The following is a 16,958-nucleotide window of genomic DNA, read 5'->3' on the forward strand; positions in this document are numbered from 1 at the left end:
GCATTATTTATATTTTATAAATTTATGATTAAATTTAAAGTTATTTCATTTCAAATTATGAAAAAATATAATAATATAATTTCATTTTTAAAAGGAATATAAATAAACAAAATATAAGATGTAGTATAATAATAAAAACAAATTTTGATTTGTAATTTTTTTTCTTTATGTTCTTTTACTTATTAATACACTTTGTACATTTTGACAATGTATACAAAGTAGGATATGTAACATCTGTTTAATAATACAACAAATTATATTTTTTAAATTTTTAATTATTGCATTAAAATCGTATAATTTGCACTTAGCATAACCATTATTATTGCCGTTTAACAATTTCATTATGAAAAACTCAAAGATAATTTAACAGTGATAATAAAGAAATATATATAAAAAAATAGTATTAAAGATCATGTAAGATTTTTGATAAAGATAATAAGGCAAATATGAAAAAACAGTTCGCTGCAACATGGTAATATATAAACATTTATATAAATATCATGTACAAAATGCTTTATATGGCAGCGATGATATGATTGAAATAAGATAAATCTGAATTAGAATATACAAAAGGAGTAAGTTATGTATGTATAGTATATACAGTACCTATTATTATTGTTATAATATATTCAATAAAGCTATGATCATATATTATACAATATCTTGCATATATTTGGTTGAATATTTAATACACAGTAATTCTCATGTTATTATTGAAAACTGTGTAATATAAGTGAATGCAAAATATTAATGTTAATAACATTAATCTTGATCATATATCATAAAGCTCAGAATCTCTAATACTGAATCCATTAAACATTAAACATTGAAAATTTTGAAAATATAAATAATTTTTTTTTAACAATAATATTAATAAATTCAATGAACATTTATATAGAATTTATATTACATTCAATTTTATATTAAATAGAATCTCATCATTTAAGAAACAAAAAACCAATTATATTCTATTTTAATTTAAAAAATCAGTATTACAATTTAAATGTCTCCTTAATTATTTTACTATTATTATAAATGATGATACTACTGTGTACATAATATATTTATTTCGTATAAGCTTTTATATGTGTAAGTGACATTATTAAAATAACAAAATAACTTTATTGTAATTTAATCATAATAATTATTATAAAATAAAATATCTCTTTCTTACTAAGAAAGTAATTGCTTATACGTAACAAATAACGAGTATACATAATAATAATGATTAATTAATGATTGTTAAACTCGAAATTTCCTATCTTTGGTATATAGGTTAAAAAATCTAAGCAAACAGTTTTGAATTTTTTTGAGTATATGATAATTTAATAAATAATATATAGAAAAAAGATAATATAATTTTTTGTACTAATTAATTTGATTATTTTTTTTTTATTATAATTTATGATCGAGTTATATGTTTCCTTTTGTTTTTTTTTTTTTAATATAAATTATAATTATAGATTCCTGAAAATTAAATCTTATACCCGTTTTTTATTAAATCTGTTTTTAACTATATTTAAATTAAATCCGTTTATAATTTAACAGTTATAAAACAGATTATATATTTTCATTAATTATAATAATTCAATGATATATTAATTTAATTTCATTTCACATTAAAAAAATTTGAATTTAATATTAAATACTGTTTGCTTTAAATATAAATATAATTATTTTTAATTATTTCAACTTTTTTAATCATTGGTAATTTTATCATTCATTTTTTTTATACTACATTTTTCTTAAAAAAAAATGTATTATATATTTTTCTTCATTATGTATAATATTACACAATGAATTGTATTAACTTTTATGTTGATGTAATTAATCTCTGTACATGTATACACAAAATGAAATCTAAGATATATATTTATAATTATTTTAACATTATATGTATACATGTTAAAATATTAAATAAAAATACGTATATCAATTTGAAAAATTTTAACTACTTATTTTTAGATGTTCAAACTATACTACGATTTAACATCAACATTATAATAAAAAAAATATGAATTTTGTTTATTTTTTTGATACTGTAATTAAAAAAAAATAGTATGTATCACAATTAACATTTGAGATAGATTATTTATCTCTGACTCACTCATTTAAAATATTAGTAGCGTTAGTACTAATATTTTATTAATAAAGCTTTTTCTATCATATGTTATTAATAACTGATTGCAATATCATATTGAAGTTGATTCAGTATTCAATCCTGTTATCATATTATAGTGTTGTTGTAAACGTTTTAAATTAGCTGTTAAACAGGCATTTTCTATATATAAATCTTTTACTAATATATCAGTTTGTGCCAATCGTTCAGCCTATAAAAATAATAAGAAAAATTAAAATTTATTTAATTATAAATTTTATATGAATGAAATTATATTATTTAAAATAGTATTAATTACATATAATTATAATATAAATTAATACAAAAATATTTCAAATTTTAAAAAAAGAAATTATGTACCTGTTCTGCATTTGTTTGAAATTCTATTTGAAGTCTTTCTTGAGTACTACGAAGAAGACATTGTAATTCTGATATTTCTACTTGATGTTGAGATATAATATCTGAAATAATAATATCTTAATATATATATATAATTTAAATATTCAATAAATAAAAATCTCAAAAAATAAGTAAAATCAAAGTAAAAGAAACTAAAAAATAATTTTTTAATTATTATAATTAAAATTTATGTATAGTTATTTTAATGAAATTATAAAATAACTCACGTTGTAATACATGCTCAATATGGTATTGCTGTTGTTTAAAACATTCTTGCAATTGATGTCTTTTACGCTCTTGTGCCTGAAGTTTCATGTTTAAATTCTGTAATATATTAATATTTATACAATCTACTTGTGTATCACTTCGCATGCACTGACAATTTGATGCTTTTAACTTTAATGTATTCTGTACAAAATCATATTCTGCATTGTGAACATTTTCTTCTTTTAAGATTTTTCCATTATTACCTACTATTTTCCATTGTAATTCTGGCGTTTCAACTTTAAATACATCATTAACTTTCATAGAATATTGCATTTGTAAATTACAATTGCCACTATCTATGTCATCTTTTTTTAATCGTGGAATAAAATCATTTGATAAAGTTGAAGATTCTAGGATCCCATTATATTTAAATTCTTCAGATAGATTGCGAATATTATCACTACATTGAGTTAATTTTGAAACTGATTCACTGGACGGTTTAACACTGAATGAATCATTAGGAACATAATTTGATCGTGTTAATAAAAATGGAAAAATAAATTCATCTGTAACTTGTATAGACACATCAGTCATTATCGGTCGTTCTAAACATTTTATTTTTTCATGTAAATCTTTAATTTCTTTATCTTTTTGAGAAATTTCTTCTTCCATTTGTAGTTTCCATTTTTCAAATTCTTCTTCTAAATCTAAATACTATATAAATAAAATAATGTAAGTGAGCATAATAAATAATATGTAGTTCAATTATAACTTAATGAATATTAATATTGAATATTAATATTATTAAAAATAATATTAAAAGAAAAACTAATAATTAATAGAATACAAACTGTATAATAATAGAATAATAGAATGCAATATAGTAAAAATAAATAAAAATATATCTTACTTGTTGTTCTAAATTAAATTTCTCTTCAATTGGAGACAAACGACCATTTTTTACTTTGTCAACTGGACTAATTAATTCTTCATATTCTGCCATTTTAGTTATAAGTTCTGAAAATTTTTCGTCACTAATTTTTTGTTCTTGTTCAAAAAGTTGTCTTTCTTCTTCTAACTTAGCAGTCCAATAATCTTCGCATTCTTCATATTCTATTTTAAGCATATCCAAACTTCTTTCTAATTCTGCACATTGTTCAATCAATTGTTTCTTTTCAGCAGCATGAGCTGCTTCAAGTTCTTTGAGCTTTGAGTTTAAAAGAATATTTTCAGATGATTCAGTTTTTATTAAACTTGAATTAGCTCTTGTATTAATTTCATTATTAGTCTTTGTATTGATGTAATTAATAATTGAAACATCTTTTTCTTTATTTAATTTTGGATTATCTGTATTCGTATGTTCTTCTTTACGAGGAGGATAATCTCTAAGACTTAAAACTTTATTTTGCAATGAACTTTTTATATCTTGATTGAAATTATCGACATCATAATTATTATCATTACTATTGGATGTTATTATTCGTTTCATACAAACAGAATTTTTATGTTTAGGGACAACAAAATCTCTTAAAGATTCACTCGTTCGTTCTTCACATTCTGTTTCTATTTCAGATGCAATACTTTTGATAAACTCAGCTTCTTTAAAAATTTGTGTATTTGAATAAGATTGTAATCTCGTAATCATATCTGATATTTCATCTTTAAATGCACAATTGTCTGAAGTACATTTGTTACTATTAATTAAATATATATTTTTTAATTGCTTTATAACTGTATCTTTAAATTGTTTTAAATCTATCACTTTACAATTTTCATCTTCATTGGAATTACTAGACAGCTATAATAATAAAGTAAATATATACATTTAATATTTATTTTTTTAAATTAAATATAAATTATTAATTATTACTTACAGATGTGGAATGTTTTAAAACTACATCTAAATCATCTTCCTCAACTACAAATGTTTCTTTATCTAAAAATATGTTAAATATTAATATATATAATATTAGAATATAAAGTTAAATGAAAGATTAATTTTTTTTCTTACTTTCATTTTCATTTGACTGTGTATTCTTTGTATGAGTTACTATATGAGTACCAGAAAAATTATTCGGTCTGTCAATAATATAACAAAATCAATATATATTATTATTTTTATATTCTTATATATATTTAATTTATCTTTTATTTTAAATATTACCTTATATCTTTAGTATGACGATCATGCAATTTTAAACTTTCTATTTCTGCTGTTAATTCATCATTTTGATCTTGTAAAAGAACTGCTTCTAATTGTAATTGTTTAATACGATCTACCAAATATATAACTTCCTGTTGATGTTTCACCTCTATATTTTGCGACTAAATAAAATTACCGATTACATATGAATATAAACATAAGATTTAGATTCATTTTCTTTTATTTATCATAAAATTATTTGAATACCTCATCATGTTCTGCCGCCAACATTTTTATTTGAGTTATTAATTCATTGTTTGATTGTTTAAATTTTTCAATTTGATTACGAAGATTCTCATTTTCATTTTCTAAAACTTGATTTTCTTGTAATGTACTTACAAACTTATTTCTAATTTCATGATTTTCTTTTTGTAATATTTGTATTTGATCATCTTTTGATTTCAGAATGCTAGCACTCATTTCTCGTTCAGAACTAAGTTGGTTTGATAAATCTTGTATAGTTTCAGAATGACGTTGCTCAATTTGTTTTCGTAAATTTTGAACAATCTCTTCTTGTCGAACATGTTGCTCATCAATTTCTTGAGCAAGAGTATTTGCTCGTTCATTAGCTTCGACAGCATCGATACGAAGTTTCTCTTTTTCACTATTTATATTTTCTATCATAAGGCTAAAAATATAGAAACATTTCCATTAATAAATTACATAATTTCTATATAAATTGTAATACTTACTTTAAATTATGTAATTCTTCCTGATATAATATGAGAACATCTCGTAACAACATTATATGAGATCGAATTGCAGAATAATCTAATGAATCATTAAAATTTTTTAATTCATCACATAAGGTAGATGTTAAATCTGTTAAAGAAATTTCAGATATTTTAAGACCTCCATCCGTTAATAAAGATGTATTTGTAATATTAGAAAATTTCCATGTGTCCAGAATAGTATTATTCCTCGTAAAACTATTGTTTAAAATATATTATATTATATAAAATATATAAATTAAAATAAGAATAAAAAATTAAATAAAAATATTGTGAAATAATAATATTATATAAATTGAATTATAAATGTTTAGATTCAAAAATACAGTACCTAGTTTTGCGGGAAGTATGTATATCAAAGTTTCGTTTTCTAAAATCTAATTTAGTTAACTCTTTTGTGGAATCATTATTTTTATCTAAAGTTAATTGATCTTCCATTGCTTTATTTTGAAATATAACAAGAAATTCATCTAAACTAATCAATCCATCACAATTTTGATCAAGTTTTTCAAAAATGCATTGTGAAATCTGTAAAATAATATTTTGTGATATAACTTTAAATTCATTTAATATATAAATTCATTAATATATAAATTATATAATAAATATTAATATAATATTAATATAATATTATATATAAATAATAATATAACAAAATTATTATTATATATTATTATTATTATATAAAAATAATATATATAAATAATTACCTGTTTTGGAAGAGCTGGGATTCCTAAACAGTTAGATATAAAAAAGATTGTTGCAGAATCCACATTTTCTTTTAAATAAATATTTATCTTTTCCCATAAACATTTCAGTCTATTTTCATTTATTGTTACACCTAGAAATTAATAACATATATTTTTATATAAATAAAAATAAATTATAAATACAGAAAAATAATGAATTATTTAAACATTATAATTACCTGTTTTTCCATTTAAAAAATCTACATTAGAATTAGAATTATTAGATGCTAAAGAATTACATTTTTTATTATCTATAATATGTGAATTTATATCATTTTGTGATTCTGTTATATTATCTTTCTCTGTTTGTATAATTGGATTTTGTGTTTTTCCTAATAAAGTTAATAAAGCAGTTCTAAATTCTTGGAATGATATAGATTGTTTTTCTTGTTCATGTTGTTGGATGCATGATTTTAATTCTTCACTTTGTTCTGCCAAATGTAATTTGTGGCATAAACTGAGCCAATTATCTTCTCGTAATTCAGTTTCTCCTTTTGTTAAACAACTTTGAAACACAGCATAAAGCTGTTGTTCATAAGGATCATTATTCTGTTCATCCATGGCATCCTTTCACTGTTTTTTGATATGACATAAAATAAAATAAATTTATAATATTAATATAATTATATAAAATTATTAAATTAAATTGTTAGATCTTAGATCTAGGAGAAAGATCTAAGAAATAATATCAATATTTATAATTCAAATTCTATAATAAATAAAGTTTAGAAATTAAGATAAAATAAATTAAAGTATATTTCTTTATTAATAATCTTCAAAATTATTAAATTCTAATTTTCAATTTCTAAAATAAAATTTTATTACTATGTAAAATTAATATATAAAATTATATTTTTTTTATTATTTTTAAATAATATATTTTCAAATAAAAATTTTCAATTTAATTCTTTTTACATTAACAAAAAAATTAATCATTTCTTTTTAAAAATAATTCATTAATTTATGTTATGTATATATAAAATATACATAATATGTATGTTTATTAAATTTATTAATATAAATATTTTTAAAAGTATTTTGCTTTAAATTTTTTTGAAATAATTACTAAAATGATTATTTAATTATTTATTTTTTATATATACAACATTGTATTTATTGTTAGTAATTAAAAAGAAATAATTAATATTATAATGATTATAATAAACAAAATATTCATATTACTTTACTAAATTAATCAATTTTGTTCATTTGGATTCAGTGAAGTTTTTTTATATTAGTAAAATAAAAAAATATTTTAAACAATTAAAATATATTTAATCAAATATTATATAGGATATGTTAACCTAAAAAACATATTTAAAATTATTAATTTCTAATGTATAATAAATTAACATATTATGAGTACATATATATATATTAATAATTTATAAACCATATTAATAATTAAAAAATATATATAATGTTAAATTTTTATTATTTTTAGATTGCGTAATAAATATGTTTCAAAGTAAATTATGTTTGCAACTAGATAACGGTATGTACAAATTTTAATAAAGTTATTGTAATTAAAAATAAAGAAATAACAATTTCAAAATAATAAACTTTATTGTTATGATTTTTTTTTATATGAAAAACTAAACATTTAAATTATAAAATGATTATAACCTACCACTAAATTATAAGTTCGTTTCACAAATCACGCAAACATATTCTGTCTATTTATCTATATGTGTACGCATATATATATATATATATATATATATATATATAACTAAATCTGTATGTGTGTGTGTGTGTGTGTATGAATTATATGTATATATATAAATATGTAAATAATCACATCAAAATATATTTTATATTTATATCATTCTACTTTCAACTGTAATATTTATATTTTTTTTTTTGAGTTTCACAGAAAATTTATGAATTGTGTGCGTATATATATATATATATATATAAAATATGATTATGTAAATAATCATATCAAAACATATTTTATATTTATATCATTCTATTTTCAATTAAAATTTTTTTTTTTGAGTTTCACAGAAAATTTAAAATTTTCCTTTTAATTTATGATTGAAAAAAATATATAAAATTTAAATTTATTAAATTATAATAACAAACGCTAGATGGCAGTATATTTCAAATTTAGTGATTTTAATAAAAAATATATATATATTTCTATAAATTAATTCTTATTATTTAAATAATAATAATAATAAAAAATATTTATTCAAATAAAATAATTATTAAATTAAGTTTCTATCTAAAAATTATTATAAAATACATAAAAGTTTCTTAAAAATATTATATTATATTCAAATATTTATATTTTAGAATTAATAATACAAAAAAATAAATAAATTTAGCATGAAATATTTTTCATATAAGAATAAAAGATTGCCATTTAAGATATTGATGAATATCTTTATTTTTATAAAATCATTTTGCAACATAGAAAAGTTACTAAATAAATTGAGTGTACATTTTTTTATACTAACAAAATATTCATGATAACAAAAATTAGTGATAACAAAAAAGTATAGTGAAAAATGAAAAATTTTAATTTTTATAATAATAATAATAACTTAATATTTTTTTTAAATATTAAATATATTAAATATACTATTATATATATATATATTTTTTCTAAAATGAAAATTTTTTTTTAAATACAATTTTAATTGTTTGGACTATTTGGTTCCTCCCATGGTCGTGGTATACGAACATTTTCCCAATTATCAATGTCCAAAATCTATAATAATATTAAATTAAACATTATTATATAATTATTTAATATATTAATATAATTGCAATATTTTGTTCAATAACAATAATAATATTATTTTTATAAATAAAAAAATAAGATATATTATCACACATTTTCATTCAATAATACATAATATTTGGTAATAAATATTTATCTTGTTATTTTAATTTTCTTTCTTATTGATATTATTATTATGCATTTTAATATTTTTATTATTAATTTTTTGCTAATAATATTTAAAATAATTTTTTCTCTTTAAAAAAATAAACTATATTCTTGAATACTCAATATTTATTTTAATATAATTTAATATATATATTTTATTTAATAAACATTTTTTAATTGAAGTCTTACTTACTTTTATTTTTTCATATTCCTCTTCAAGAGTATAAGATTTTTTCATTTCAATACCTTTTTTTTTCATTTCCATTTTGAAATCCTGTGATGTAACTTTTGAATATTTATATCTAGAAAAATTGAAATAAATTTAAAATATTATATTATTAAATATTAAAATACTTACTTTAATTTTGTAAATTCTTGAATGAAGAATGAACCTCCTATAATAAGTATCATAAATGGTAAAAACTGCCGAAATAATTTTGTTTCATGAAATCGTTTCATTATAGGTTATGTACATACTGTCACAAAATTTGAATTATAAACTACAAATGATACATTTCGAATATATTATATATTACAATTTCAAATATATTAAAATTGTATATTATAATTATAATTTTAATTGATTCAAATATTTCTTATTAATATTATTGTTACATTATAAATAATATTCATATAAATTTAGGATCTAAAATATAAATGCTTGCTTATATTTATATGCATTATATGCATTAATTTTATGTGTATTTTTTTTTTATATACATTATTTATAATTATTTGCTAAATTAATAAATATATATTATAGTTAACATATTTTGAAGTAATGATATTATTATATTTAATATGAATATGTAATATGAATATTAATATTAATTAAATTATGTATTTATTTCATACTCATATTTTTCTTTATTTTTATATATATATGTTTTGATTTTTGTATATTAATCTAATAATTTATTTATACAATTTAATTGCAAAAAAGTTATAATAATATAATAATATTTTTAGTTATGATAATTATATTTTTTGCTTAGTTTTTCGATGATTCAAATTGATTTTATTTGACCAATAAAAAGTCAGCGAAATATATCGATTTATATGGATCTTTTAAGTGAGAAATGTGAAAATAATAATGATTATAATTTTATTATCTTCACTTTATATAGTTAAATAAATTTATTGATATTATTCATTCGGTAATTAAAAGTTAAAATAATTCAAACGATTATTGACTCTAAAAAAACAAAATGATTTTAGTTTTAAATTTCACTGCAGGTTAAGCTGACGTATAAAATTTTAAAATTTTAATTTGAAAAATATTTCTGCCAGGAATATAAGAAATTTCAAAATGAACATTTTGCCAGGAACGGCATCTCTACTTGAAGAACTTGACAGTACGTATTTATGTTACCTAAATAACATTATAAATATTTCATTTGTTAGGTTATACCGGTATATTATTATATTTTTACATTTAATCTTATTAAGTGCAATTTTTATAAAATTATTTTATAAAAATAATTGAATTCTATATAAAAAACTATTAATATAATATAAATCATTATTAACTTCTATTATCATAAAACTATATTATTTAAACTGTTCTAATCAAAATTATATTCATATATTTTTTAAAATTTTTCATAAATTTGTAAATTTTAACACTTTGTTTATTTTAATATTTATTTTGGTAAAAATTATTTTCATTGAAATATTATATATAATTCTTGTTTAGAAAAACTTATGGTTTTACTAAGAGATGGCAGAACATTAATTGGATATCTTAGAAGTGTTGATCAATTTGCTAATATTGTGCTCCATCGTACAATTGAAAGAATTCATGTTGGCAAAGAATATGGAGATATCCCAAGAGGCATTTTTATAGTCAGAGGAGAAAATGTTGTCCTTTTAGGCGAAATAGTAATATCTTATATACAAAATTATATTATTTAAAAAAAAATTTTGTTTAGTAAAACATTATGATTATTATTATAGGACAGAGACAAAGAAAGGGATTTACCATTAACTGAAGTATCTGTTGATGATATCTTAGATGCACAAAGACGAGAACAAGAATTAAAACAAGATCAAAAGAGATTAATAAATAAAACTTTGAAGGAACGAGGTTTATCATATATTCCAGATATGGGTCATGATGATATGTTCTGACCCATATCCACATCATTAACTACTAATACTTTGTCATCTACGTCTTCACATAATTCTGAAATGTGTGATTCATGTTATACATCACTATCTTTCTGATAATATTTAGTGATGATAATTTGTAAAATGTAACTATATTACATAATTGTGAAGATAAAAATAGTTATTAATTATGCCCAACAATTTCTTTATAAAACTATATTAGTACAATTGAAGTTTGACTTAAGCTATCAATAATATGAAAATTTATATAATTTACTTTTATTATATTAATCCTGTATTTATAATGTAGAAAATGTATGGACTATAATTGTATCATACTTTTAAAGATGTTTAAATTTCTGCTATATATAAATATTATATTTAAATGAAAACATTATAATTAATATATAGTCTTTATTGACTATATTAAATACATAAGTAAATATATTGATTATAATTACAGATTATATATTTCACTAGTAATCATATATTTTTCTATGATGAGTTTTAAAGGCTTTGTTTTATATAAAGAATTCTTGTTTGAATAATTTCCTTGTATTTTGAATTAAAAATAAAGATGAACAACTTGATTAAAAATTTGATTGAACATAAAAGATATCATGTGTAAATGTTACTTATGTATTAAATATTTAATAAATGTATAAAATATATTTTGTTAAAAATATATAAAATTATTTCATGATTTAAAATATTTTATTTAGAAAATCTAATATATTATGTAAAATTTAATTCAAATAGCACATATTTATAATTAATAATTTAATATTATCATTCTTTGACAGTTATAGTTTTTTGTCTCTTTGTTTATATAATATTAAATATAATATTGTTTGAATGATATTGAACTTATTTAGGTTTTTTACAATATTATATTGTATTTTGCTTTTACATATCAAATATAAAGATATGTTATATATATTTAAATGTATTAATAAAATGTACGATTTTTAAGTTATTGTATCTTCCTTTTCATTAAGTCTATTATAGACTTAATAAAATTAACATATTATTCATAAAAATCATAAAAAATGAATATATATATATATATATATTAAAAAATAAATGTTCTTTGTATTATTTACAAAGAAATCACATAAATATATCACAAAATAAATTTTAACTTTTTTTTTTTTGATTCTATATTGTTAAAATAATGCACTTAAATATAAAATGAAATGAATGTAATTATAATCATTGCATTTAATATGAACTCATTAATTTATTTTTTTAATATATGAATTTATTAACTAATTTTAAATATAATTACAATATTTTTGTTTTTTATGTAAAAAAAGTTTATTCATATAATGAATAATTATAAATTAACAAAATATATGTAACGTATAAATTTTTTAGAGCATTAAATATTACATCTTAGTACAAATTATTTATATTAATATTTATATTAATTATTCGTATATAAATATTACGAATTCAAGTATATTACATATTTATGTATTAATCTACTTTTATTATAAAAACATAAAAGTAATGGAAATCTCCAAAAATCAATGACAATACTTTAAAATTTTGTTTTAAAAATACAATTGAGTAAACCTATCAATGTTATAGATTTTTATGTTCATTTGTCTGTCTAAAATAAAAATTATTAAAATAAGTGTATATAAAGATATAAAAGTGAACATATTAAAACTTTTATATGTTTAAATATTATTTTAATTTTTGGCATATATTGTGATTATTTCACAATCAAAATGAAGTTTCTTGAAATGTGTCTCTTATTTTTACTAAATTTAATGTTGATTCACTTAATTGTTTATGTCTAAAACCTTGTTCTTTTTGATGTATATTTTTTGATGTTTTAAATTCCACTATTGATCTTTTAGAATCATTACGTTGTAAACTAGTTGCTCGTTTTCTTGGTGAGCTTGCCATTTCGTCATTTTTTTCCAAGGAATTGTTCGCACTATTCGTACTTCCAGATACGATACCAGAAGTATCAGATTCTGGTTGATTTCCATTTAAACAACATAATAAGCTTTCAGAAAGACCATCTTCATTTAAAATGTTTAAATCAGATTCTGATTGTTCGAAATCTCCTGTACGCGATGAAAAACTGAGATCAACAGGACTAGCAGTTAATACGCTTCTAGACAATAAATATTCTCTAAATGTGCTTGTTATAGACATAGTACTTTGTTGTTTAATTGCATAACAATCATCAGTAATCGATGTAACAAATTTTTGTTTTTCTGTTGTATTTTTGTCTAAGTTTTCTTTATTTTCTAAGTCAATAATTTCACTGTATGCAATTTCGCTGTTTGTGTTATTGACTTTTTGAGATTCTTCTAGAATTGAAGTATAATTCATTGAACTAATAATATCAATATTTGATCTATGTATGTTATTAGGCACACTATATTGATTCCAACTGTTATTAACAGAAGCAAGATTACATAGATTTGATCCAGAAATCATCATTACTGGTTTTCTTGATCGTGGTGTCATCATTGTTTCCTGTAATCAATATAAAAAATTATTAATTCAAATTTATAATTATACATTATAAATTATAAATAAATATATTAAATAATAATAAAAGTAAATAGTGCAATAATAGAAGAAATAATATTACCTGCATAGCTTTTGTCATTTTAGTAGCACTTTGTGTAATTGGACTCATGCTCTTATCATTATTAGTAATAGGAGTTAATTTATAATCGTTAGTAACTAAGCTTTTACGTAATAAATTTGATGGTGTTGATGTATGTGCAACATACACATTCCAAAGTCTGTTCTTTACAACAGGAGATAAATGGACACATGCACTATCAATTTGAGATTCCAATTTTGAATGTTCCAATATTTTCTTATTGTCTTCAATATAATTTGTAATGGATGCCATGTTTCCATGAATTGCTTTTTGTGCTGTAATTATAGGTTCTGAATTCTGTCTAAATAATTCACTTTTACTAGTTTCATATAAAGTACTTTGGGAAGAATACATATCTGGTGGTTCACTAAGTTGTCTAGACATTCTAACAGTATTAATTGCAGTATTATTATCTTCAAATTCTTTGCTATTAAAATCTTGTAAAGATATATTTGTATTACTTGGTTTTGAATTTATAGATTCATCAACGTATGACCCTTTATTTGATTTATGTACAGGCCAGTTATGACATTGATTATTCATTTGTTCCTTTATATTTATAAATTTCATTAGTACAGCTTTTCTTTTGTCTTTGTAACTTTTTAATGTAGAAGTATTAAGACTACCAGTGCTATTACTAATATGTTTAGTGTGAAGAAAATTGTCATTATTTGTATCATAGTTTTCCACACTAAGTTCATCATCTGATTTACTAAATAAAACTTTTGTTTGAAGTAATGACTTTTCTAAATTCTGTATAATAACAAACATGCATATAAAATATATTAATTATAGATTATAAATATTTGTCATGCATTATAAAATTAATATGCTGTTATGAAATAAATAAATATTGATCATAAAAAATATTATGTTGTATATATCTTACCGATGATAATATATTTTCTTCACTATTAGATCTAGTAATATTGCAACCTATATTAATATCAAACTTTTTATGTCCCAAAATCTTTTTCTGAAATATATGTTTTTTAATTGAATCTCCAAGACTTTTAGTTCGAAAGTGCTTAACTTGTCTTGGGGTTCCTTGACCATTTTCCTTATTAAATTGTTTTACAAGTCTGCGTTTTTTAGCTGATTCTGGCATAGCTTGTATGTGAGCATAAAGTTGTGCTAATGCTGCCTGAGTATCTTGTGTAGAATTTGCTTTTGCTGTTAATTTATGATCCACAAAACTGAAAACTGTATGTGCTGTACCTGTTGTATCCTGTATAGATTCATTTAACTGTAATAATAAATAATTATTTAAACTATATATATTGTTCTAGTTAAATTTAAGATATTAAGGATTTAAATAAAAAAACTTACATCTGTATTTTTAGGACTAAGTAATTTTCTTTCTTGTTCTACCCAATATGCTCTAATATCTGTAGCTAGTTTCGGTGGAATTTCAAATAATTCATTTTCTTTTCTAATCATAAAAGCAACTAAACACGATAAATTTTGAGAATTAATATGTAAAGCTTCTGGTGATAATTTTCTTGGACACAATAAATGTGGAGTAAAAAGAGTAGCAAGAGTATCACAATTCATTTTGTTATTAGATTCAAAACTAGCTGTTTTATTAAGAAGATTCAAAATATATTTAAGTAGAACTCTATTTATAGATGGTAAAAGTAATAAAAGTAATTGCAAAGATCTTAATAATCTAGCATCATTCCCACTTACATCAGAACTACACAATTCTAAAATCAAGAATAATAAATTTTAAAATAACATAATTAAAATTAATTTAATAATTTAATAATTCCTTACCAGCAATTTGACAATGTGCAGGATAATGTAAATCTGATAACAATGGTTCTGGTAAATCAGCTAAAAATCCTTTTAATACTGATGCACAATCATGTACACTATATCGACCATCATTAAGATTTAATGGACTACCTTGATATAGTGCAATTTTTAAATCTTGTTGTCTTGTCAATTTACCAGTACGTCGAAATATACCTTCTTGAATAATATCTTTAAATTTCATTTAGATATAAAAATAAAAAAAATAATTATTTAAATTTTATTAATAATTATTATAATTTTATAATATAAATTTTTACATAAATAAAATAATTTTTACTTACTTTGTTCTTTAGATAAATATTCTATTAACTGTTTCACTTGATTTATTCCATCTTCAGATAAACTAGCACCTTCAATTCCTTTTTGCAAATTAATTGTCGATTTAGGTTTTTTTGAAAAACTTAAGAGACCCCATTTTTTTAATTTCGTCTTTTCATTGATACAATCACTGCTATAATATAATAATTAATTTTACATTTTATAAAATATATTTTATTTTGACAAACAATCATTATACAATTTATAATATCAATATTTAAATTCAAATTTAAATAATTTAAATAAGTCATCTTACTCTTCGGTATTGAGGTCTAATTCAAAAGATAAATGCATTTTGACGAGAGTGTGAAATTGTTCAGGATTGACTTTTCGCATTCTAAAAGCCAATTTACCATCCACACCATCGTTAAAATCTTCCATTGTTAATTCCATAATAACGATAATTTAAACACGTTCTGACATCTTTGAATTATTATATACACGTTTGTTACCGTTTCGTTAACGGCGGTTACTTTCATTCTGAATGATTTCTGTTTTGATATAAAATATTTATGCACCCATTATAAATTATCTTTTATAAAATAATTGATTAATGTGAGAAATAAAACATAATGCATTAATATTTTCATTCATTCGTAGTTTTCTTAAATACGTATTGAACCAGTACTCAATTATCCGGATTTACACAAAGTAATAACGGTTTTATAGTAACACAATACCAAATCTTATTCTTAGCACCATCTGGTGGTGATATTATACAAAATGTGTAACGTGAAAAAAGATGAACAATTTAATTAATTAATTTGGATT

General features: G+C 19.9%; 4 protein-coding genes across 5 annotated transcripts; 1 reads left to right on the top strand and 3 right to left on the bottom strand.

Moving 5' to 3' along the window:
* Positions 1-649: 649 nt before the first annotated feature.
* Positions 650-8,122, bottom strand: LOC108002189 (blastoderm-specific protein 25D). The gene is made up of 13 exons (XM_062087060.1): positions 8,039-8,122; positions 6,588-6,981; positions 6,370-6,500; positions 5,991-6,187; positions 5,621-5,857; positions 5,136-5,556; positions 4,890-5,050; positions 4,737-4,804; positions 4,600-4,661; positions 3,636-4,523; positions 2,746-3,439; positions 2,480-2,580; positions 650-2,330 (listed from the first exon to the last, which is right to left on the bottom strand). Exons 2-13 carry the CDS (start codon positions 6,967-6,969, stop codon positions 2,193-2,195), a joined length of 3,480 nt encoding a protein of 1,159 aa, XP_061943044.1. The 5' UTR covers positions 6,970-6,981; positions 8,039-8,122; the 3' UTR covers positions 650-2,192.
* A 659-nt stretch (positions 8,123-8,781) lies between these two features.
* Positions 8,782-9,803, bottom strand: LOC133667800 (cytochrome c oxidase assembly protein COX16 homolog, mitochondrial). Its single transcript, XM_062087061.1, has 3 exons — positions 9,666-9,803; positions 9,501-9,609; positions 8,782-9,127 (listed from the first exon to the last, which is right to left on the bottom strand). Exons 1-3 carry the CDS (start codon positions 9,764-9,766, stop codon positions 9,053-9,055), a joined length of 285 nt encoding a protein of 94 aa, XP_061943045.1. The 5' UTR covers positions 9,767-9,803; the 3' UTR covers positions 8,782-9,052.
* A 463-nt stretch (positions 9,804-10,266) lies between these two features.
* On the top strand, positions 10,267-12,392 carry LOC108002028 (U6 snRNA-associated Sm-like protein LSm1). The gene is made up of 4 exons (XM_017063386.3): positions 10,267-10,464; positions 10,544-10,662; positions 11,004-11,188; positions 11,264-12,392. Exons 2-4 carry the CDS (start codon positions 10,617-10,619, stop codon positions 11,435-11,437), a joined length of 405 nt encoding a protein of 134 aa, XP_016918875.1. The 5' UTR covers positions 10,267-10,464; positions 10,544-10,616; the 3' UTR covers positions 11,438-12,392.
* A 263-nt stretch (positions 12,393-12,655) lies between these two features.
* Positions 12,656-16,883, bottom strand: LOC108002177 (uncharacterized). Of its 2 annotated transcripts, none has more exons than XM_017063702.3 (7): positions 16,444-16,883; positions 16,151-16,317; positions 15,828-16,037; positions 15,381-15,757; positions 14,941-15,297; positions 14,034-14,804; positions 12,656-13,915 (listed from the first exon to the last, which is right to left on the bottom strand). In XM_017063702.3, the coding sequence occupies exons 1-7, from the start codon at positions 16,578-16,580 to the stop codon at positions 13,148-13,150; spliced, it is 2,787 nt and encodes a 928-aa protein (XP_016919191.1). In that variant the 5' UTR covers positions 16,581-16,883; the 3' UTR covers positions 12,656-13,147. The 2 variants fall into 2 exon arrangements, with proteins under 2 accessions (XP_016919191.1, XP_016919190.1); XM_017063701.3 differs by having other exon boundaries at positions 16,151-16,320.
* Positions 16,884-16,958: the final 75 nt, after the last annotated feature.

Source organism: Apis cerana, linkage group LG1, assembly GCF_029169275.1.
Source record: "Apis cerana isolate GH-2021 linkage group LG1, AcerK_1.0, whole genome shotgun sequence".
Lineage (NCBI taxonomy): Eukaryota > Metazoa > Arthropoda > Insecta > Hymenoptera > Apidae > Apis > Apis cerana.

Bases quoted from the DNA above. Each gene is read 5' to 3' on its own strand.
- LOC108002189 (XM_062087060.1), bottom strand. From the start codon at position 6,969: ATGGATGAACAGAATAATGATCCTTATGAACAACAGCTTTATGCTGTG. The intron at 5,557-5,620 runs GTAAGTATTACA...CTATATTTTTAG, and splicing joins GAAGAATTACATAATTTAAA to CCTTATGATAGAAAATATAA. The intron at 2,331-2,479 runs GTACATAATTTC...TTATTTTTATAG, and splicing joins TTCAAACAAATGCAGAACAG to GCTGAACGATTGGCACAAAC.
- LOC133667800 (XM_062087061.1), bottom strand. From the start codon at position 9,766: ATGAAACGATTTCATGAAACAAAATTATTTCGGCAGTTTTTACCATTT. The intron at 9,610-9,665 runs GTAAGTATTTTA...CAATTTTTCTAG, and splicing joins CAAGAATTTACAAAATTAAA to ATATAAATATTCAAAAGTTA. The intron at 9,128-9,500 runs GTAAGTAAGACT...ATATTATTATAG, and splicing joins AGGAATATGAAAAAATAAAA to ATTTTGGACATTGATAATTG.
- LOC108002028 (XM_017063386.3), top strand. From the start codon at position 10,617: ATGAACATTTTGCCAGGAACGGCATCTCTACTTGAAGAACTTGACA. The intron at 10,663-11,003 runs GTACGTATTTAT...ATTCTTGTTTAG, and splicing joins TCTACTTGAAGAACTTGACA to AAAAACTTATGGTTTTACTA. The intron at 11,189-11,263 runs GTAATATCTTAT...TTATTATTATAG, and splicing joins TTGTCCTTTTAGGCGAAATA to GACAGAGACAAAGAAAGGGA.
- LOC108002177 (XM_017063701.3), bottom strand. From the start codon at position 16,580: ATGGAATTAACAATGGAAGATTTTAACGATGGTGTGGATGGTAAATTG. The intron at 16,321-16,443 runs GTAAGATGACTT...ATTATATTATAG, and splicing joins TTAGACCTCAATACCGAAGA to CAGTGATTGTATCAATGAAA. The intron at 14,805-14,940 runs GTAAGATATATA...GTTATTATACAG, and splicing joins AAGAAAATATATTATCATCG to AATTTAGAAAAGTCATTACT.